The sequence below is a fragment of the Ochotona princeps genome, chromosome 9 (genome assembly GCF_030435755.1).
Source record: "Ochotona princeps isolate mOchPri1 chromosome 9, mOchPri1.hap1, whole genome shotgun sequence".
Classification (NCBI taxonomy): Eukaryota; Metazoa; Chordata; class Mammalia; order Lagomorpha; family Ochotonidae; genus Ochotona; species Ochotona princeps.
In genome coordinates, this window is record NC_080840.1 from 14191045 (window position 1) to 14213600 (window position 22556).

General features: G+C 39.5%; 1 protein-coding gene across 1 annotated transcript in view; it reads right to left on the reverse strand.

Annotated features, from left to right (window-relative positions):
* Positions 1–22556, reverse strand: part of FAM91A1 (family with sequence similarity 91 member A1) — a 48563-nt gene that overhangs the window by 24258 nt on the left and 1749 nt on the right. The window contains exons 2-15 of the mRNA XM_004580714.4: positions 19022–19106; positions 17385–17536; positions 15806–15863; positions 14741–14808; positions 13623–13736; positions 12011–12101; positions 11568–11630; positions 7834–7940; positions 7308–7346; positions 6695–6807; positions 6210–6325; positions 5373–5485; positions 4980–5066; positions 2465–2597 (exon numbers count right to left, since the gene is read on the reverse strand). Coding sequence (XP_004580771.2) covers positions 2465–2597; positions 4980–5066; positions 5373–5485; positions 6210–6325; positions 6695–6807; positions 7308–7346; positions 7834–7940; positions 11568–11630; positions 12011–12101; positions 13623–13736; positions 14741–14808; positions 15806–15863; positions 17385–17536; positions 19022–19106 — 1339 coding nt within the window. The remainder of the gene's footprint in view (positions 1–2464; positions 2598–4979; positions 5067–5372; positions 5486–6209; positions 6326–6694; positions 6808–7307; positions 7347–7833; positions 7941–11567; positions 11631–12010; positions 12102–13622; positions 13737–14740; positions 14809–15805; positions 15864–17384; positions 17537–19021; positions 19107–22556) is intronic.

Sequence of the window (22556 nt, forward strand, 5' to 3'; positions counted from 1 at the left end):
TTCACGATAGTTAGGATGTGCTTTTTGAGATCCTTTTTTGCAACTGTGACTGTTTTTCTACAAATGTGATTTAACTTCTAAACATTTTCAGTGTTACACTAACAAATGATAAGCAGTGGTCTATATCTGATGTGTACTGATCACAGTGAACAGATGTCTTTTAAAAGACAAAGACACTTGGGGGGAAATTATCCTTATGAGAAAAAATAAGATCACACATTGCTTTTCGCTTTTTTATGCAATGTCTCATTCTATTTAAAAGCAAAAAATTACTAAGAAATTACTTATTTTCGCATTTGCTTCTGTGACAGTACCAAAGGCTTTGGATTACATGATTACCAGGTGCTTCATGATATAATCACACTATAAATTATTAGTTACATACAAAGTAGACTGTTTCTGCTCAAAACTAGTTGCTTAAAACACTAAAATCACAGAATTTTTTGTCTAAAAAAAGAAAAAGATTAAAATTTTGTTATCAAGCTCAGTCCCTATGGAAGCAACATTTCTAACTGGGCAGAACCTGAAACCTTAATGCCCCAAGGTACCCTGTGTGTGGAACGAAGGGCCTTCTCAAGTATCTGTTATGGAACAAGGGGACCCACCATCCCTGCAGTGACTGCTTCTCAATTCTTCTCATCAGTTCCTATGTCACATGGTTCATATGGGCCCTAGTTTAAGAAGGCTGGTTAGAAAACCAAACAAAACAAAAATGTTCCCAAGTGATAGCAGTTTGGTCTTTCTGGCAGGATTCATTGCCACCTAATTTTGGAGCTCCAGCAATTCTCCTAAGCAGAAGTTGCCAGTGAGGCTAGCAACCCCTAAATATTACCACGCCCTGAAGCCAGAATTACACATAAGAATTTGCCCACAGTGCAGGTTTAGGCTTCCTGTTCAGCACATTTGATGGTACAAAGACTACTCCTGATGACAAGTTCAAGCCACATTATTAAACAAGCAAATCAATACAAAGACATATATTCAGGAGAAGATAACATACGGGACAAGGCAACGGAAAAACATTCAGGAGGAATGGATTTAAGTCTGAAATCCCTGCTTCTTCCATTTACCAGTCATAAAAGGTTTGATGACTGAATGACAGAGATGACTTAACCAGGGTAAGTTTCAACATCCTTAGCTAAAATGAGTTACACCAGGCACATCACCAGCACTACCAGGCCTCCACCACAGGCAGCAAATGAAATGGATTTTAAGATAATTGTAACAAAATTTCAAAGATTCTAACCATACCCTCCACAATCACTAAAAAGCCCCCAAATTCCAGAAGTTTTACATGTTTTTCAGGTATCTTCAAGACTGTGCCATTCTCTGCTTCACTGCATGATTTAGTATCTGGTAGTAAAAATGACTCCCCAGTTAAAAAAAAAATGCTTATCAATAAGTACTGCAGACTCTTGGCACTTGGTGATTCAGTACTGCTGTTTTAACTACAAAAGGCTCAGCAGTGACAGTCCAAGAGTGGGCTGCAGTTACACAAATGAGTCCAGGGATACTGAGTGAGTCCATCGTCACACCACTGAATCTCCCAGCCATCCTGGTTCTCACCTACGCAACAACTCTTGGGAAATGAAAGATGAAGCCTTCCTTAATTTTCCAAATTGAGCTGAAAAGAAAGCCAGATGCTGATAACAGAAATGAAAAAAAAAATGGACATGACTAAGAAACCGATGGGTCTCAGCTAGAAAAAAATTTTAGGTAAATGAAAGAATAACTAAAAGTTAGGGCAGTGCTGAAAATTTCAGAAATTCCAGGAAGCACCTCTCTAGCCATCCTAGCACTTGGTCAAACACTCTTCCAACAATCCCCAAAACTAATGCAATCAAAACCATCTTTTCCTAAAGTCTAGGGGCCTTCCACCCCTCAAGACCTACTGCAGCTCTCCAGAGATTCTGACGCCATCAGCCCATGCCAAGTGTCAGACCTCCCAGCTATCACAAAACTGAGGGGGCCGACTAGGACAAGAGTCAGCCTGGCTCCTGCTTGTAGCCTGCTGGGTCTGGCTGTGCAGCCACTGAGGAACGAACCAGGGCAGGGAAGATCTCTCTGCTGCACCTGCTCTCTCTGTAACTTTTCCAAACAAACATACAAATCTTCTTAGAAAAATGATGTAAGTAGATTTTGGCATTTGTTCATTACTCAGAGCTGACACCTGTGTTAAATTCCAACCAACTACACAAAAAATTAACATTCTAATACTATTTGTAGGAAATAAACAGTTTTAGACACTACAGCAAAAGTTCATTCCATGTGAGAAGAATAAAATTACAAGAAAGTAAGAAACAGTTGAAAAGCAAGGAAAATGCACAAAACAAGCCTCTAATTATAATTTAGCATGCTATCTACAAAAAAAGATTTGCTGATTAATAAGTACGCATAATATGTTTGTTTCTCAGAAATAAGTTTCCTGTGATCAAGTCTTCAAAACTGAGTACATCAGTCCTACCATAATTGGGCTGGTCTGGCTGTGCAGTTTGTGCAACTAGATCTTTGTTATGACGCAGAAACAATATTGTGTTCCTCAGAGTGAGGGCATGATCAAAGTATCTCTGGGCTTCTCCTTCCCCGGTGCTCTGCACCTAAACAAAGAAAACAGAGTCTGCAGCAAACATGGCACGCACAGCACGCATTCTGACAAGTAATCACGTAACACAGACATCCAGACAGGATTAAAAGGCAACAGACAAGTTCGCCCAGGCAACCCAGAAACAAACATGAAGCTCAACCTCAGCCGAGCCTTCAATTTTACATAACTATGAGGATGACAAAATTATTACAACTAATAATTTTAGCAACTAAACAAAGAAAAATCATACCATAGTGTTATTTATCCCACATATACCTAAAAAAGGGTATTTTAAAACTTGTAAAATCGGTTTTTTGCAAACTTCTCCAATCCTTGGCCACTAATCCTATCTTTAAATCCCATCACTGTGTTCTCAGTTTCGTTATCCACAATATTGTAGTATGTGACACAAAATAAACTGTTCACCGCTGTTAAACACACAGCTTACATTTGTTCAACAAAAATTTTCCAAGTGCCTTCTACACCCTAAGATCTCTCTGAAGATTAGCAAAGAATAAGGGAGAAAACCTAACACCCGTGCATGCAAATATCAGGGCATGCTGCCACAGCCAGCACCTGTTAATCAGGTAAAACTGCATCTAGCCAGAAACAACACACAAGGAAAGACAGGTCTGCAGAGGTCAACTAGATTATTGGAGTAAATTAATAAATACAACCAACTAAGCTCCAAAATACCTAAGAAACCATTTTTTAAAACATCTATGTATTCTTTACTTGAAAATCAGAATTACAGCAAGAAATTGCTCGATCTTCAATCTGCTGGTTCACTCCCAAATGGCTACAACAGCCAGAGCTTAGCCAGTCCGCCACTGGGAGCAGGGTGCTGCTTCTGGATCTCCCATGTGGGTGTGGAGGCCTAATGCCTTGACCATCCTCTGTTGCCTTCCCAGGCCACAACAGAGAGCTGGATAGAAAGTGCAGCAACCAGGTAGAACAAGCGCCCATATGGCCAGCATTGAAGGCAGAGAAGTACCCTGATAAGCCACAGTGCAAGCCCCTAAGAAACCATTTTTAAAACTAAACTTCACACTAAAGTTTTCCTAAGAGTACCATGTGGCTCAAAAAAAATTAGATACATGAATGAGAGAAAAAGTAGAAGTGACCTTACAATTTTTTATAACTGGTAAACAATTAGCTGTGGTAATAAAAATAAAAAACAGAAAGTAAGAATACAAATATCCAGAATTCCAGTAAAACATGTAGTGATGGGGCGGAGCGGTGGCAAAGCATGGTGATCATCCGCTTGTGGTGCTGTACCCCGCTGGGCACCAGTTTGAGTTCTGGCTGCTCCATTTTCATTCCAGTGCCCTGCTGGAGACCTGGGGAACCGGTAGAAGACGGCCCATGTCCCTGGGGCAGACCTAGCTGCCTGCTGCAGATCAGCTCTGGTCATTGAGGCCAACTGGGAGATGGAGCTGATGCAGATGGAACCTGGCTGGCTTGCTTTACCCTGTATTTCTCCCTCTCTCAGTAACACTGACTTTCAAGCAAAACAAACATACATCTTTTAAAAATCTACTGACAAAGTATGATGAATAATAAGAAATGGGATCAAAAGAAGATAAATATAGCACTGGAGAAGTAAATATAAAAATCAAAAAGATCAATTAATAAAGAATATTTCATTTACATTTCCGCACAAATGAAAGTCCTATGGAGAAAGAGCAGTAAAACAAAAATTTGGTCTTTCTTTTATAAAGGGGATTGCAGAATTATCTCAAATTCTCAACAGTATGTTTAATATACAGAGTTTGTCACGAAAGGACAAAGCTACCTGCCAGGGAATGGAGGCACACCCACTGCGCGCATGCACAGAACAGCGCAGGACAGAAGATATCCGGGGAGCACCCCCTCCAGCAGAGGGGCAGCAGGACTCTGAACGAAGTAAACTAGAGCTCGCTTACTAGCAAAAAGGTAGGGCAAAGAAAGCTCAAGTCAAGATGCCAAAATGGACAACCACAGGGACCACAAATACGATCTCAAGAACACTGCTGCAGAATTAGGACAACTGAAACAGAATCTGCAATAAAACTGCTTTAAAAAGTTATCTTAAATAGATTCATTATGAAAAAGGCTATTTTAGAAAACAACTTGAAAAGTGACACATTTCTATACCCTATTTCTTTATTATATCAAATATGGTCAAAGATGAGGCAGGCATATCAGTATTTTAAAAGTCCAAAAATTCATTTATTCATTTAATCCATGTTAAGTCTAAATGACAACTACAATCTGAAGTGAGGAATGAGGTACAAAATGAGCAAGAATATACTAAAAATTTATCATAATCAACAGAACAGCATACAAGATCTTCCAACCAAGCAAAACAAGGGTCAAATGCCTGAGCATTCCATAACACACATTTTAGACCTACCTTTTCCAGTTCTACAAGAAAGCTGTCCAGGGACTCATCTGACAGTTTGCCCACTTCAAACATGGTGACTGCATGGCTTTTCAAGTTCTTCAAGAAAAAAAAAAAAAAAAAAGAAATCAAAATATTAAAGTTCTAGTTTCTCTTTTTTAGTGCAAAGCATATTATGCTTGCCAATACATTTAAAACACAAGGGCGAAGGAGGGAGGGAGTTCATTCTTCCAATTACAAAAGCAACCAACACCAACAAGTTATTCTACTCCTAAGAACAGAAAACAAAGTTGTATTTTCAGCAATAAGTCTAGCAACTAAGAAAAAAAAAAAGACAGAAAAACACTGAATTTACTATATAATTTTTTACTTTAAACTTCATATTGAAGCAAGAGTTTGACTTACTGGTGAAAGATTTCCCATCATTAAAAAGGCAGTAAGGGTTGAGTCAAAGAGAAATGCAATACGTTTTGTATATCCCGTAGATAGGCTCAAACTGTTTATACTGGCTGTGTCAGCTGAAAAACAAAAGTTGCAATTTAAAATAAACAGAAGGTAATTATAATCATTTCGAACAAAAAAATACTTCAACTTTGAGAACCAAAAAGCACACAATTAAATATAAGCAATGCTATAGTCAGAAAGCATCCCAGTCACAACTATCTCAAAGCACACGAGAATTCCGTTTCAGGAACTTTTGTGATTAATTCCTTCAAAGCCAATAATAACTGTCAGAACAAGAATAACTAACACAACCTTTTCAGTCACGTGGCTTGAATAACTGATAGAAACATGGATAATATAGAAGAAGTCCATGTCGTATTCTTTCCTTCACCTATTTAACCATGAGCAGCCCCTCGTCCACTCTGTCTCGTCTCCCTTTTTGGGGCAGAGCCCACCATTCTGAAGGTCTTACCCTGACAAGCTGGTGGGCTTCAATGCCCCAAAGCCACAAGCCTAGAGGGTGCCTTCCTCTTTGCACACAACAAGCATAATAACCTAACCGCTGTTACTGTCTTCTCAGTTACATTCACTTCTCCCTCCCTAGACTGAATTCTTAAGAAAGAAGGTACTATGGTCATGTCCATTTTATACCCTAAGGCTGACCTAACACGTGGATAAGGACTCATAGGCTACCCATGTAATAAATAAAACCTTAAACTATTGAATAACTCTAAGGGTACATGTCTGGAGAGATGCCACACCTACACAAAGACTCAATCAAGCTAAACGACTGCTAACCTGGATCTTCTTGACTATTTGTGTCAGTGTCAGTAGCCGATGAAGCTTCTTGCACAGGACTCCTACTTTCCCCACCATCCCAGGATAAGAGCATCTTTTGTGGATCTAAAGTGCTCCTATTAATGAAAAATACATTCACTTTTTTAAAAGTCATATAAATAATCTTAGGCAGAAAGAACTACTGAAGCCAGTACCTAAGTTATGAGCAATCCTTCCAAAACCAGTTTTATATTTAGACTCAAAACTGAACTGTTACCCACAACCCACGTTAAGTTCAAGGAGTTCAAAAGCCCTTCAAAACTATGTAATATACGGGCAGAGAGATTTTAAAGATCTTAAAATCCTAAAAAAAGACCTATACAAATAGTTGAAACATTAATATATATAAGAGTTTAGCCCAACTAACAGAAAGAACAAATAAAATTTTGAAACCATAAAAGCATTTAAAGGAAGCTCTAACATATCATAGTACATAAATGAATTACTTTAATCTGTTTACGGATGGAACATTCTTCCATGAAGAATGAAGTTGATCCAAATTGATCACTTGTCCCTTCTTATGAGCAAAGCCCAATCGGCAATACATTGAAACAGCATTCTGAAAGGAATATGAAGGAAATCAGCATTTTTAAATAGAATATTCGTAGGGAAAAAAATACCACATAATATACTACACTTAGAGTGGTTCCCAAATATTCTCAACCTGAACTCTATCAGGCGATTTTCAAGAGGCCTGCTCATGCCTTCTGGTCTCCATAGGGACGGGAAGATGGCTTCCGGCCCAGCAGCCTTTCCCTCTGGAGGTGCACTCCCAGTGCAGCTGCAGCTGCTGCTCCACTTCCTTTCATTACAAGACCGCGCTGCTCACACTGCCCCCTGCCCTACAGAAACGGCAGTGCTCCAGCCCCAGGAGGCACACTGGCTCAGGGCCGACTCCAGCTCTCGCTCCTCTTTGCAAGCACCCTCCTTGCAGCACATGCCCCCCCCCACACACACAGTGAAAGCATCAACGCCTGCTTCTCAGTAGCTCATCAGGGAAAGAAACAAGATCCACTCAGCATTCACATTATAAAGATAAAAAGCATAAAAACAGCATACCTTCACCAAGGACAGGTCTATCTCAAGGACATTTGCAAGCTAGAAAATAAAATTTTACATTTAAAAAAATCATTTCTACACTCCTACTAAAATTAACACTTTACAATTCCAACAAATATAATCAACTAAAAATTATGACAAACCAAAAACGAGTAAATGCCTAATTTCTACTTTCTATATCACTAAGATGCTAATAGTAGAAATCTAGAGTGAGCAAAGTAATTTAATATTCCTCAGTCTTTAATTTTGTTTTGTTTAAAGTAAGAAAACTCCTACATTTGCCGTTTTAATTCTTTACAACAGTCATATAAAAATGTATTTAATCAACCTAGAAATTATCACCTTAAAACACGGTAATAAGCAAATACAAAACCCAATTTGAGAATGGCAATTATTAAGTATATTAATGGTCTGTCTCCATACGGATTTTTAAAACATTTTAACCATATCATAAAATAATGTTACCTACTTTAAACAGTCTGTAATCTTGAGATTATATTGTTTCATAGGACACTGTCTCACTTACCTCCGCAACATTAGTGTGTTCATCTATCGAAACAAAGATCTTATAGAGTAGTGTTTCAAAATAATCACCTTGCACTCGATTCATTACAAAACCTTCAAGAGGAGGAACTAAAATGAAATAAAAAACTTTTCTCAATGATATGATTTTCTAAAAGAAGGAAGCATAACTTAAATATCCTATCAGAAAAGAAAAATTCGTTACTTAAGAATGCTACAGCTTATACATGTGTATTATAAAATTTTATAAATAAAATAATTTTATTTATAAACATAAGCAGTTTGTTTATAAATAAAACATACATTTGCCTTATTTACTCCACAGTCAGTTTTCTAAACTGTCCAGGTTAAAGCCCTGTCTAACATTGTCTACAGGGAGGACTCTTAAGGTACACTGTACAATCTAAGAGTGAGTTAATTCACCATGGAACTCTCAGCATGTGAAGCAAACAACACTGGAGGACACGGACTTGGTAGAACAGAAAGAGAAGAGGCCACTTTAGGAAAAAGACACTTGGATAGGCTGCTGAGGTGTAGCTCAGAGGCAACAAAGGTGACCAAGCCCAAACAGCAAGGCCAAAGAAAACAAGAACACCTTGTTCAGGCTGTATGGAAAGCAGGCACTCTGGTTCTCTTCATCCCACCCTCGGCGACCCAAGAGGAGCGGAAATCCACCTGCTAGAGCACCGTGCATCCCAGAAGTCCCTCATCTAGTCTGTTTTGTGGCCTTCCATCTTAATAGGCAGACCGCCTAGACCTGTTCTCAGGCACGGCACGCAGCGCAACCATCACTCTCTTCCTCAGTCTTCTGTTTTAATGTTTGGTCTAATGTTCTAACCAATTCACCAGAGAGCTCTGCCCAGGCAACAATGAAAAGCACTGTGTTTTTCCTTTGCCACTCTCTTGTGTGTCAACTTCCTTGAATGTACACGAGTAATGAATGGTGCCCAGGCCACAGCAGCATATGGGTATTCCTGGGCCCTAATATCATTTAATAACACCAAAAACTCTGTATCATTAATTCATATCCTACACTATCAGCTAGAGGATATGACCAAAAATACATACAAAATTGTATTTATTCCTTTTAAACCCTAGGACTTAATACTGAATTTCTCTCATTTTAAAAATGAAGAATTCGGGCCCGGCGGCGTGGCCTAGCGGCTAAAGTCCTCGCCTTGGAAGCCCCGGGATCCCATATGGGCGCCGGTTCTAATCCCAGCAGCTCCACTTCCCATCCAGCTCCCTGCTTGTGGCCTGGGAAAGCAGTTGAGGACGGCCCAATGCTTTGGGACACTGCACCCGCGTGGGAGACCCGGAAGAGGTTCCTGGTTCCCAGCATCGGATCGGCGCGCATCGGCCCGTTGCGGCTCACTTGGGGAGTGAATCATCGGACGGAAGATCTTCCTCTCTGTCTCTCCTCCTCTCTGTATATCTGTCTGTAATAAAATGAATAAATCTTTAAAAAAAAAAAAAATGAAGAATTCAAAGCACTATAATCCAGAAAGAATAAAGCAGTTCCACATTAAAAGATACAGAATAGTCTCCAATAAAAACTAAGTTAAAAAAAGAAAAAAAAGTGAACTAGAGTAAACCATCTATGTAAAAATAAACCCACACATAAAAGGATACAGACACGCAAAGTGTACAGAACACCTTTAGAAGGATACACAGGAAACAGTGTCTCCTAAGACAGCAGATGACTAGGGGTAGGTATGAGAGGAAGGCTTTTGTATCATCTCAGAAATTTATAATTTTGAATCATAAAAATTACATACTTTAAAATATGCTAATATATGAAAAAATGCTCAATATCACTAGCCATCAGGGAAATGTAAATCAAAATACAATATATATCACCTTACCCTTATTAAGACAGCTGACACAAAAGTAACAAAAGCTGACACAGAGGTAGAGAAAGGGAAACTGTTATACACTGTGGGAACTACAAAACCAGAACCAGAACTGCCATACAGTTCAGCAATCCCACTACCAGGCAAGAGCCAGAAGATAAAACAACACTGCATCATGTTCCTGCTCTAATCACAACAGTCAAGATATACGGAATCAACCACATCCATCATCAAAGAATGGATAAAGAAAATGTGGTACAAATGCACAATGCAATATTATATAGCCACAAAAAGGAAATGTAATCCTGTTATTGGAGGCAAAATGACTTGCATAAACGGGGGATATCATGGCAAATAAAGTAAGCTAGACATGCCACACTTAGTTCCCCCCCCAAAAAACCTCAATGTGGACACAAAGTAGAGATTACCAGCAGGTAAAAGAGGTAGGGTGACAGACAGAAACTGGAAAATGGGCACCAAATCAGAGCGAGATGGGGGATTAAGTTCCTAGTGTTACACACTACAATAGGGAGACTACACCTCACAATAACCTATTATATATTTTACAAGTAGATGGAAGAAAGGTGCCCCAAGGCTCCAAATGAAAAGTAGTGCTAAAGTAAGGGAAATACTAACTACCCTAATTTAAGCAGTATAAACTGAATGTATGTATTGCAAAAATTACTCTGCAGTCCATAAATATGCATGTTAATATAACTTCTAATAAAATAAAATATAAATAAGTTAGTCAACAAAAAGAAATATAAAGAATAGACAGGAAAGAAATTAAAAAATCATAAAGACTCAGGGACTGTAGTTGCGCTATAACAGGTAAAGCCACTGCCCACAGGGTAGGCATCCCATTTTGTCACTGGTTCATGTCCCAGCTGTTCCACATCTGATCCAGTTGCCTGCTAATGACCTGGGAAAAGCAGTGGAAAATGACCCCAGTATCCGCATCCTTGATATGTAACAAAACATTCTGCTCATCTGAATATAGTAACTACTTTTACAAACCGGTAAGAAATCTATTCTGTAGAAAAAAAACACTGCTGTGTTCAATGCTGCAGTGGTAAACACAGAAATAACCTAAATGACCAGCAGCAGGCGAATGGTTTAATGAACCGAACCATCTACGAGCTCCAGAAGCCAAGTACAGAACGCTGGGGGAGTAGGCACAAGAGGAAGCAAGAGGAAATACTCACCAAGACAAAAGCAACCACAGAAACATGAGAAAACAAGCCGGGAAAACTGTCCAGCGAAAATGGAGAAATGCAATTCTATAATAAGACTGAATATATGTAAAAACTATCACACACTATGGACTAAAAGGTAACAAATTTATAAGACTGTTTTGTTAGGATTTTGAGGAATTTATCTTGGATTTCTATAATTTTAATATAGTGTTTACAACAAAATAACAAAAATTAAAAAAAATAGGCAAGGGCTATAATTAACAAATGAAAATGTCAATTTCACTCATGCAGTGTATTTAAAATTGTCACAGATTATTAATACCATTAGCAACACATCACTGCTAACAATTTGACAAAGATTTAAAACAAAGTTTGACAAAATACTATATTTGAAGTAAAACTGATACACTCAGACTGAAGTATGATCTTACCAATTTCTTTGCTGATCTCTTCATTTAGTGGAACATTAAGCCTCTGATTGTAATGTGAATATAAAAGGTTATCTCAGAAATTTTTTTAAAATTTAAGTTCAACATGGTAATGTGTTACAATGTAATAAGAAACATTTCTCTGAAAAGTATTAACATCTTAGACCTTTACAATGACTTGTTTCTAATTTTTTTGGCCTAAATGCAGTTCAGCAGTAAGAAGGCACTCAAAATACATTGAGAAATGCTAGCATGGCTTACCTGCTATACAACTGTCATCAGATATTGGCACATCCAGATAAATAAATCCTTTGTTATATAAGCCTAGGCAAACACAAAAGTACTTTGTTTTACATGCAACACTACACAACAGCAATTTTTTTAAGACTTCTGGCTTTCTGTAAAGATTCTTATAGCTAAAATGCTATGTAAAGAAAAGTAAAAAGAAAAAATTATACCAAAGTTTTAAAATCTGCTTCCTACATATGCTCAGAATCACAAAATTTTTATCATCCACTTGTATAAATTTCAGTGTATGTGAATTAGTCACACCAAAACACAACAAACTAAGGTCGTATTTTAAGCAATAACATGCCTTTGCAGACAATACTATTTGTACTTCATTGTTAAGTAATTGCTGTTAATTATTGATGGTTTAAACAAACTTTTATGTTGACAAAAGACCACTTCTACTAACCACTTACTATGTACTACATTGTAATCAAGTGATCCAGAGAGTTGAGGGCCTGAATCGATGATCTTATCAATAGCACATTTCTCAGGCAAAGTGCATATCTAAGAAAAGCAAAATACTTTCAGTTAAGTTCTGTCCAAATTAACTAATTCATAAAATTCCCAAAAATCTATTCATATAGAAAGCAACCAATTACTTGTCATCAGCCGAATGAACTGCATTTTTTTTCATTTACCACTCTAGAATTCAAACAAAACGCCATACACATGACCATCAATCAAGGTGCCAGTAAAGGCTATTAATAGAGCTTACAGAATAAAGTTACTGCAAGAACTGAGTTGTACTGGCAACTAAGAGCTCACTAACAAACACCACTGAATTGAAATCAGATCCATTCACTGATTCTGACTCCATCAAATCAGACTTTACCCAAAGTCCATGTGAGTATCACCATCGCCAGGAGGGCTCACCAGCATAGGGGAGTCCAACAGCTTATTGGGAAATACTTGCACTGAAGCCAATTCCTAAGCCTTCCACACACCGGACTTAATCTGCTCTCTGGGGAAAAGACTAAATGCAGACTAAAAACAGGTCACACACCCACAATTCCTTCAGCTGCATAAACATACGAACTGGTCTCTTGATTCCTTCATCACTCCAACTCCTCCAAAATGTATAAAGGATATCACATGTTTGACCACTGGGGTACCATTTTCCCTTATCTTGAGAGCATCACCCCATCACAGTGTCTATTACATTAGCCACAGGGTTCAGCATTGCAATTAAAGACTGCAGGTCACAGCAAACTCCTTGGATGGAAATTCTGGACTCGTGCTACCAGTATGACTTAAACCATTACATAATCACCCTGTGCTCCCTTTTCTCAACTGTTAAATGGAAGTACGAATAATTTATAACTCTTGGATTATGAGAATTAATGGAACAATATGAAAAACACTTGCAATGGTGCCTGGTACATCTAGCATTTAGCATGTGTTCAAAAATGCTGGCTAAAACCATTGTTGGGGGTCTGGCATGGTAGCCTAGCAGCTAAAATCCTCACCTTGCACACCTGGGATCCCATATTGGCATCAGTTCATATCCTAGCTGCTCCACTCCTATCCAGCTCCCTGCCTGTGGCCTAGGAAAGAAGCGGAGGACGGACAAAAGCCTTGGAACACTGAACCCACGTGGGAGACCAAGAAGCTTCTGGCTCTTGGCTTCGGATAGGCTCAGCTCTGGCTGTTGTGACTACTTTAGAAGTGAACCAGCAGATGGAAGATCTTTCTCCATCACTCTGTAAAAATCTGACTTTCCAATAAAAATAATCTTAAAAAAAAAAAAACTGTTGACAGACTTGGCATCAAACAACATTTCTATGGAATATGTAATTAGCACCACCAGATATCTGCCCCTGAACTAAGTCAAATCTCCCTTACGATTAAAGAGTATATTGGAAACTGACCAATATGGCCTACCAAGATCACTTTAAATTTTGAATCTATCTTTGACAGGAAAACCACATTAAGATCACTTCTCTAAAGTATATACAAATATAACTGAAAACTATAAAATTCAGTTTAAAAAACTAAAATTCCGTGTTTGCTTTTCAGGGTCTCTACCTTGATGTCATCTTCAGTGATGTAGCCAGCCTGCACCACCCACCAGGCCTCAATGGCAATTTCCACTGGCTTGATCGGAAGAAGATCACGAGCTGTTTTCCTTCTGAAAAATTTCTGCAATGGAAGAAGCCATCTGAGAATTTGCAGTCAGCCTAACATTACCACTTTCTTTTTCTATCAATCATACGTGACTGCTTCTAACAGGCTAAACATCTTCCTAAACTCTCATGTTCTCTATATATGAAGTAGAGGAAGCCTTTCCTAAATTATTCCAAGATGCTAATCATTAAATCTAGATCTAAATCCAGAAACTTACATGAAACCAAAAGGTAAAATGTGTGTGTGTGTGTGTGTGTGTATTTATTTATGTAACCCATTTAGTGAGTCCTGAGAAAAGAAACTAACATAATTTTTAAAAATAAATATTTTAGGGCCAGCCAAGTGTTATAGCTTGGGATGCCCACATCCCAGCTTCAACAGCTAGGTGTGTGACCCAACCATGCTTGGGCCCAGCCTCCTGCCAATGTGCACCCTGGGAGGGCAGCAAGAGATGGCACAAGTACTTGGGTGTTCCCCAGCCCACACAGATGTCTACACTGTGTGCTGGCTCTTGGCTGTGCTCCAGCCTAGCGCCCCAACCTGTGAACATCTGGGAAGGAAACAGGAAATGGAAGCTCTCTCAGCCTCGGTCTCTCTGCCTTTCAAAACATGGAAACAAAAATCATAAAAATAAATACTTTATGCTTTAAATATGTTTGAGTAAATAATCATTCTAGACGGCTCAAAGCCTTGAGACCCTAACTCGTGTGGGAGACCTGGAAGAAGCTCCTGGCTTCAGATTGGTTCAGGTCTGGCCACTGCAGCTACTTCCAGCAGATGGAAGATCTTTCTCTCTGTCCCTTCTTCTCTCTCTAAATCTGCCTTTCCAATAAAAATATATAAATTTTTAAATAATCACTCAATAACCTAGAGGATACTGAGAGTATTTTTTTTTTAATTAAATGTATTTCATTTGGCTAAAGAAGTTATATTTCATTATTTCTATCACTTAAAAAACTAATCAAACTGTGTGGTAAGCAGGCCCCAAAATGTGAAAGAAAGGGAAATGACCAACTTACTTTTGACGATCTGCACTGATTCATAAGGTCAATGTACTGGTTTCTTCCTATGCCAAGAAGCCTGAGGCCTGAAACAAAGAGCCTTTCTTTCAGAAAACATGAACTTCATCTTAAAATGTCAGCATACTCTCAACTAACCTTAGGAAAACATAACCCAGCCTGCATTCATTCTGATCACTGATCAACATAGCTCATCAAAATTAAAAGGAATTCTTCAAATGCTGGGAGAAAGCTACACTTTGGGAGAGATAAAGTGAAGCTGAGACTTTCAACAACATAAAATGATGCTATTTTTAAAAAGCAGAAGTTCCCTGGTTTCAAAAAGTCAAAGTGTTCAGCAAAAACCTCTTCCCAGCAGGACTCTGTCCCATTTCCAATGCATGTTCACTAGGGAAATCTTACAAAAATCGCAAAATGTACTCATACAAACTGTTCATACCATCAAAAGATGGTGCATACTAAGTTTTCTCCCCTCATTTGGTGCAATACACACAGTCTAATATGAAAAGTAACTTTTCTTTCTCTAGAAAGACACAGATTGGTCTGTTTTCTGACCTACAAGGCAAAATAACTCTTCTCTTAGACATTTAGGCTACCTCTCATATTAAAAACAACAGTTTCTGGGGCCTGGCATGATAGCATAGTGGTTAAAGTCCTCGCCTTGAACGCACCAGGATCCCATATAGGCACCAGTTCTAATCTCGATGGCCCCACTTCCCATCCAGCTCCCTGCTTGTGGCCTGGGAAAGCAGTCGAAGACGGCCCAAAGCTTAGGGACCCTGAACCAGCAAGGGAGACCTGGAAGAGATTCCTGGCTTTGGATTGGCTCAGCTCCAGCCATTGCGGCCCCCTGAGGTGTGAGCCATCGGACAGAAGAATTTCCTCTGTCTCTCCTCTGTATATCTACCTTTCTAATAAAAATAAATAAATCTTCAAAAAAAAATACTGGTCTCATTTTTCACATCTTTCAGGTTGAAAACTCACTTCACAATTCTGATGACAACAGCAGGCATATGTGAAAATGCAATGTTAAAATTACCTTCTTCAGAATATTTGAATACTTACAGTCAGCAGCAGTAAAATTGGGCAATGAATCGTAACTTTTCTCACTGTTCATAATGTCCTTTCAAAAAGAAGAAATTTAAAATCAAAATGCAGATTTTCTTAGATAAAAACAGATGTATAACTATCTAATTCTCCAGCCAAACAGAACAACAGTTATTAAAGGAGGCAGTGAGTGAGGTCATAGTTTGGCTGAAGTAGACATGCCACACTGTGGCACTCAGCACACAGTCCTTACCTAGTCCTTCCAGGCCTGGTTTCCCAGAATGCCCTCTGAATTTACTAACCTCTGCCCTGTGGAAGCTCTGCGGGCAGCGCCTGGATGCCAGCTGAAGCCTCCAGCCTCTCCATACTTCAGATGTCCACCAGGACCCCTGCTCCGAGCCAAGAGCCAATCCAGCAGCGTGCACCCAGACATGCACTACCTATGGGGACTCCAACCACTTAGGACCAGAGCCAACTGGGAGCAAAGATCAATTCAGTAATTCTGCAACTCCCCCAATAATAAACTGAATGTTTACTGCACAGAGCATATCCACATTCACTTTGGCAGCCAGACCCAACAGTTCATGTACAAGAAAATATGGCAGCAAGCGCAAGGATATACCTGAAATGAAAGCTGGTATGTGGGACAAGATCGCCATAGTTTTTTAATCCCCTAAACCTTGTGAGTTAATTTTTTTAAAAATTAAACAAACAAAAAGAAGCAGCAATAACTGTTCTACCTACTGATTAGCTGTCACCTGCACTATCAACTCCGACTTTCCCCTGTGCTAGGAAGCTGGCAGTCCTCAAGCTTTGCAGAAGCATTTCCTCCATACAAAGGACACAGCAATCAGGGGACGGCGCCTGGAGGGGTGAAAGGCTGCGAGCCAGGGTCCACAGCCAGAGGAGCCACAGCACAGAGGGTGCTGTCTGCTCGCCGTGGGAGCACCTGCCTCGTCCAGTCACGGATGCCCCTCTGCTCTTGCATCGAGCCACAAAGCTCAAAGAGTCACTCTCAAACATAATGAAGCAACAAATGAACACTAGACAAACCTTGACATAAAGCTGCATGTCACCAGGATTAAAGTTACTCAACACAAGCCTATAAAAACTCCCTTTGCAAGAAGGTAACAATTATAGAAAGAGATCAACAACCAGGGCTACTGACACATTCCTCAGACATGCGCATTACACCATGTCAGGTCCATGTCATCACGTCTCCTTGATACAGTTAGTGAACAGATCTACACACTTGAACTTTCTCTGTGTTTACTGGTCACTTCCGGCACCCCTATGCAACCATAATCGTGGAATAAAAGCAGTAAAATTTACACAGACTTGGGTGACAGGAGACTACCCATGCTGCTACAGTACAAGGAACAACAGTCTTTGAATATACAGTAGACGTTTCCATGTGAAACACCATCAACAACAAAGTGCAGCTCAAATAATTAGCTTGTATGCCACATTCCTTTGTACCTTCTAACCTCACAACCAAACCTGCTGTAGCTGACAGCTGGACAGCCGCCGGCCAGCTGCAGAGCCCCCTGTCGTACAGTCCCCCCATTCCCAGGGTTCACCCACATGACTCACTTACCTCCATAATCCCAGTGTAATAGGAGAAAGGGGTTATCCTGAGGCCCTTCACCATGATGTCCGACAAATGGTAAGGGTAGAGCAGGAGATGGTCGCGGCTGTACTTGAGCAGCTCTTCATAGTACTTGCGTTCATCTTTCTTGACGTGTTTAACTGGGAAAGCGAGGCACTTTCAAGTTTTTTTCAGATTGCTTACAGTTATGTATTAAGTGTAAATGTAATAATAAAGACCTTATAAATCAATATTAATTCAGAGGAAAAGTACATAATTAGAAAAGAACAAGTAAAATATTCAATGCCAGAATACAGAAATAATTACCATCCAAAAAAACCAAACTATACATACGCTGCATAAATGTGTGTTTAAATGTAAATTCCTTTATAACTTTACAAGTCAGTCAAACTAAACTGCTAGAGTCCAATAAAACCACGCCTATTTTTTTAAAATTGGAGCTAATGCTGTGCAGGTTAAGCTGCTGCTTGCAGTGCTGGCATATGAGAACCAGCTCTCGTCCCAACTGTTCCACTTCTGCCCCAGCTCCCCGCTACAGCAGCAGACGGCCCGAGTGCTCCGGCCGCAGCATTCACATGGAAAGCAGGAGGAAGTTTCTGCTCCTGCGTTTGCACCAGCCCTCCTCCGAGCCTCATGGCTATTTGGGGACTGAACGAGAAGACAAAAGACCTTTTTTTCTCTGTGTTTCTTCCTATCTCTCTCATACATAACTCTGCCTTTCAAATAAATAAAACGTTAAACAATAAAACTTACTTGCTTTTGTTTTCTCAATGTAAAAAGTCCTCTCCCGCGGAAAGTACTTTTTAAAAGTTCCCTCTAAACACCAAGCTTAAAGGAACACAGGGGAAAGACTGGCTGGAAGCATAACAAGCTAACCAAAGTAATCTGCCAAAAGGCAATTTTTTAAAGGAGCAAAAAAATGGAACCAGATATATTTAAAATATTATCTTCCAATTTGTTCTGGTTATTACAGGAAGAATTTCTCGTTGAAGTTGTATTATTTGAAAAATCTGTGGAGATAATCTAAAACTCAAAGCTGAACATTATTAAGAATTAGCAAACTTCTTCTTTTCTGGTGTGTTTTCTCAGCTTACGAGAAGATATTAAACAGTATTCTAAAAAATAATTTTCATCCCAATTAGAAAGAAAAGTCTACCTGCTAATTGAAAATTCTTGTTATGTATAGTTAATAGAGTTTTGTAATGTTTATATGTGGGATAAACTCAGCACTATGAAATATTATCAAAACAAGAATTGAGATGTGTGAAAATCAGAAGTTAAGAACAGTCATCACCGCCCCAGTGTGAGAATACCTGGGGGCAGCACTGTGGTACAGTACATTAAGCTACCAGTTGGCATATCACAAGGGTACCACTTCATGTCTCTGCTGCTCTACTTTCGATCCAGCTCATTGCTAATGGCCTGGGAAAGCATCAGAAGATGCTTCAAGATTAGGCCCATGTCAGTCATATGGTAGACCCAGCTCCTGCCTTTGTCCAACCCCAGCTGCTGTGGCCACCGGGTGAGTGACTCAGCGAATGGAAGACCTCTCTGCTACAGCTCCAACTTTCAAATAAATTGTTAAACTTTAAAAAAGAAGAGAGACAGAGAATGCCTCTACTTACCTAAATTATTTCTGTATCGTAACTGGTTACGGATACTGTACAGGACAACCTGCTTTTCATATTCTCTTTGTGAGTTTCCAAGACTCTGAAAGAAATTTCATAAAAATTTTAAATAGCTTCCAAGACAAACAGTACTTTTTCCCCATAAAAATTCAAAACCATGATTCTTAATTTTATCCTTTAACTTCCAGAACTCAACAAATAGTATTTTCTTAAACTTGATTATTCTATGCTAACTTTCCTACTATGGTAATAGAGCAACAACTCAAAATACCTATTTCCAAATAATAATCTTTTCTAAGAGGATTTACTAAAATTATTTAAACTCCCTAAAAACAAATAAAAGAGCACTATGAGAGCATGACTTAACAAAGGACTAAGTTCTATTTATATAAAGATTTCCTTCCTAACCACTGTCGATTCGTGTGTGTTAAATGAATAGATGGATGGTTTCTTGCACTTACATTTATTTACATTTGAGAACAGTAACTAAAAATACATCAATCCCTAAGTTCTTAAAAACACTATCTCCTTACAGCTTCATGAGAAAATACTTTGAGGATCCAGCACAATGGCTCAGTGCCTATTCTCCACTTGCAAGTGCTGGCATACCATATGGGCACTGGTTCATGTCCCACCTGCTCCGCTTCCCATCCAGCTCCCTGCTTGTGGCCTGGGAAAGCAATGGAGGACAGCCCAAAGCCTTGGGACCCTGCACCCGCATGGGAGACCTGGAGATGGCTTCTGGTTTCAGCTGAGCTCCAGCCACTGCAACCATTTGGGATGTGAACCAGCATATCAACGATCTTCCTGTCTCTCCTTCTCTCTGTAAAATCTGCCTTTCCAATAAAAACAAATATATCTTTAAAAAAAAAAACAATTTAAGATTTCCCATATAATTTTAATAAGCAGAAAAAGTTCTGGCTACACATTTGCTGTCTTTTTTTTTAAGCTCAAAGTTGAAATGATCATGAAAGCAAAGAATTTTGCCTAATAATATAATGGTCAACAAGAGGTGGTTTTGAAAGGATTCATGAGAAATGAGCATGATCTTGCAAATTTATTTTCTGCTAACTTTTTAAGTATCCTCTTATTAAAAGCCAGAGTATCAATACATGTATCTTTTACATAAGGGAATCTTTACAACACAGCTGAAACTCCCACCTACATAAACTGGTCCACAACTGGACACACTATGTGAGCAGGATTCCAGAAAAAGTGGGAAAAATATCTTTCTTCCTGTATCTGGATTTGTTAAGCCAGAATGTATGTACATGTACTACTGTCATTTGCTTTGACATTATAAGTAATTAAGAATAGAGTTCATTGTATAGAAAACACCAAATTCTATGTAGCACCAAAGCCATGGTCAGTACTGAACTGCCTGAGGGAAAAGGTTTCATGTAGCTCTTTTACCAAGCCAAAGTCTCATTCTCAGGACACAAAATTGTAGCAATTCTGCTACAATCTTAGTGTGCCAAATATAAAGTCTTCTGGATTTGACTTGAAAAACGCTTTCAACTTACCTTAACTTAATCACTTCCTCCCTTTCAGATTCTGTTCCTAGTATTTCAGAAAAAACTGTGAATGCCTTGATTTATATATGTGTGTGTATATATGTGTGTGTGTGTGCGCATAAATATAAATCAAACCAATCACATAAACACAAAGGTCCATTATGTGTAATTTCCCTTGAATATAACATCTTGGGCCCAGCATGGTAGCATAGTTGCTTGCATGCGCCAGGATCCCCATATGGGCACCAGTTCATATCTCGGCTGCTCCACTTCCCTTCCAGCTCCCTACTTGAGGCATGATAAAGCAGTGGAGGATGGCCCAAAGCCTTGGAACCCTGCAACCTCACAGGAGACCCAGAAAAAGCTTCTGGCTCCTGGCTCCTGGCTTCAGATCAGCTCGGCTCCTGGCTTCGGATCAGGTCAGTTCCGGCTATTGCAGCCACTTGGGAAGTGAACTAGCAGACAGAAGATCTTTCTACCTCTCCTTCTCTCTATAAATCTAACTTTCCAGTAAAAATAAAGAAATCATAAAAAATAAAATACCACACCTCTTAGACATTTTGCACCACACATTAAGTAATGACTAGTGCTGATCAATTAGCATTGCTGTGTGCACATAAATACCTAAAAATCACCTCCCCCTCCAGCCAAGTACATAAACTAAAATGGCTCTGTTGGTGATTCTCCAGCTCCCTTATCCCGTTCATGTAAAACACTGTTGCCACTACAGAATGTAACTTTTAAAAAGGTTATTTTAAACTCAAAGAATGTGGGCCTTGCAGAATTACAAAGTCTTACCCTGGGGCAGTGGACTACACAGGGTTGGGCTGCAGAACCAAGAACTGTCAATGAGGAAGGGGTGATGGAGCAGTAACGTTCCCACCCTAAAGCCTCCATCATGCAGCAAACAATCCTAAAAGCTGCCATTCCCTAAAGCCTCTGCTCCTGCAGCCCCCATCCCCAGGTGCACTCCAACCACCTCCCCAAAACACACCTAAAGTGACCCTTAGTAGGGTTTTATAGTCTCCATAAAACAAAAGGACCAGGAACTGCTTTAAGCAATGAATACAAGATAACAGTGAACTATCCTGAAAATAATTTATTTCTTAGCCTAGCATGATCCATTTCATAGGGAGGAAAATTCATCTTATCCATATTTTAAAAGTTGGTTTGCAATAAATTTTTTTTAAATCAGAATTGCCCCCCAGCAATCAAAACCTGGAAATATGAGTAATCTCCTGATGAAGACTAAATTGAAGCATATTTAAAGCCAAAGAGCCAAAGCATTTATTTTTCCTTATAAAGAATATTCCCCTCTCCTTTACAGGGGGTGTTTTATCTGCCCAGACAAAAAAAAAAAAAAAACCTCAGACTGATCCCACCATACACTCACACTTACTCCAAAAGTACTTACTAACTAAAAGCCCACTCACTAGGTGACAGGTACAGTAGCAAGGTGTGACCCCAGGAAATGTACCTTCATGGGGTCAGTGCTCAGGTGGGTGACAACAGCATGGCAGCCTACGCGGAGGCAACTACCCCAGCCAAAGGGGGTGGGAGAGGCCTTCCAGAAGTGAATGACCAGAGACACCAGCAGAAGCTACCGGCAACGTCAACAAAGCTATATCTGCACTAGCGAGGACAGCGTACAGGCGGTCCTATTCAGCAGGCCAGAGGCTAGACGGCCATGTGCTGTAGCAGCCAGAGGGAGCTGAACCTAGGGGAACCGTGGAAAGCCAGCCAAGGCCTATGGAACGAACCATTAACACATCTTTGTTTTTTTCTTCAGTAGTTACAAATGGCCAGTCTTCTCAGCTAAATGATTTAAAGCTAAATGATTCATGTTGGGCATGATCTATCTCCCTCATCTTTCTTCTATTATGCTTTGTTCATTTTTATTAAAAAAAAAAAGTACAGAAAAAATAAAATACAGAGATTGCTGATTCTTTTGTCGTCTTCAAACACGCAACAGAAGCTTGAAGAGCATGGGCCCACCAAAGCCCCCTCTCTGGCTCAGC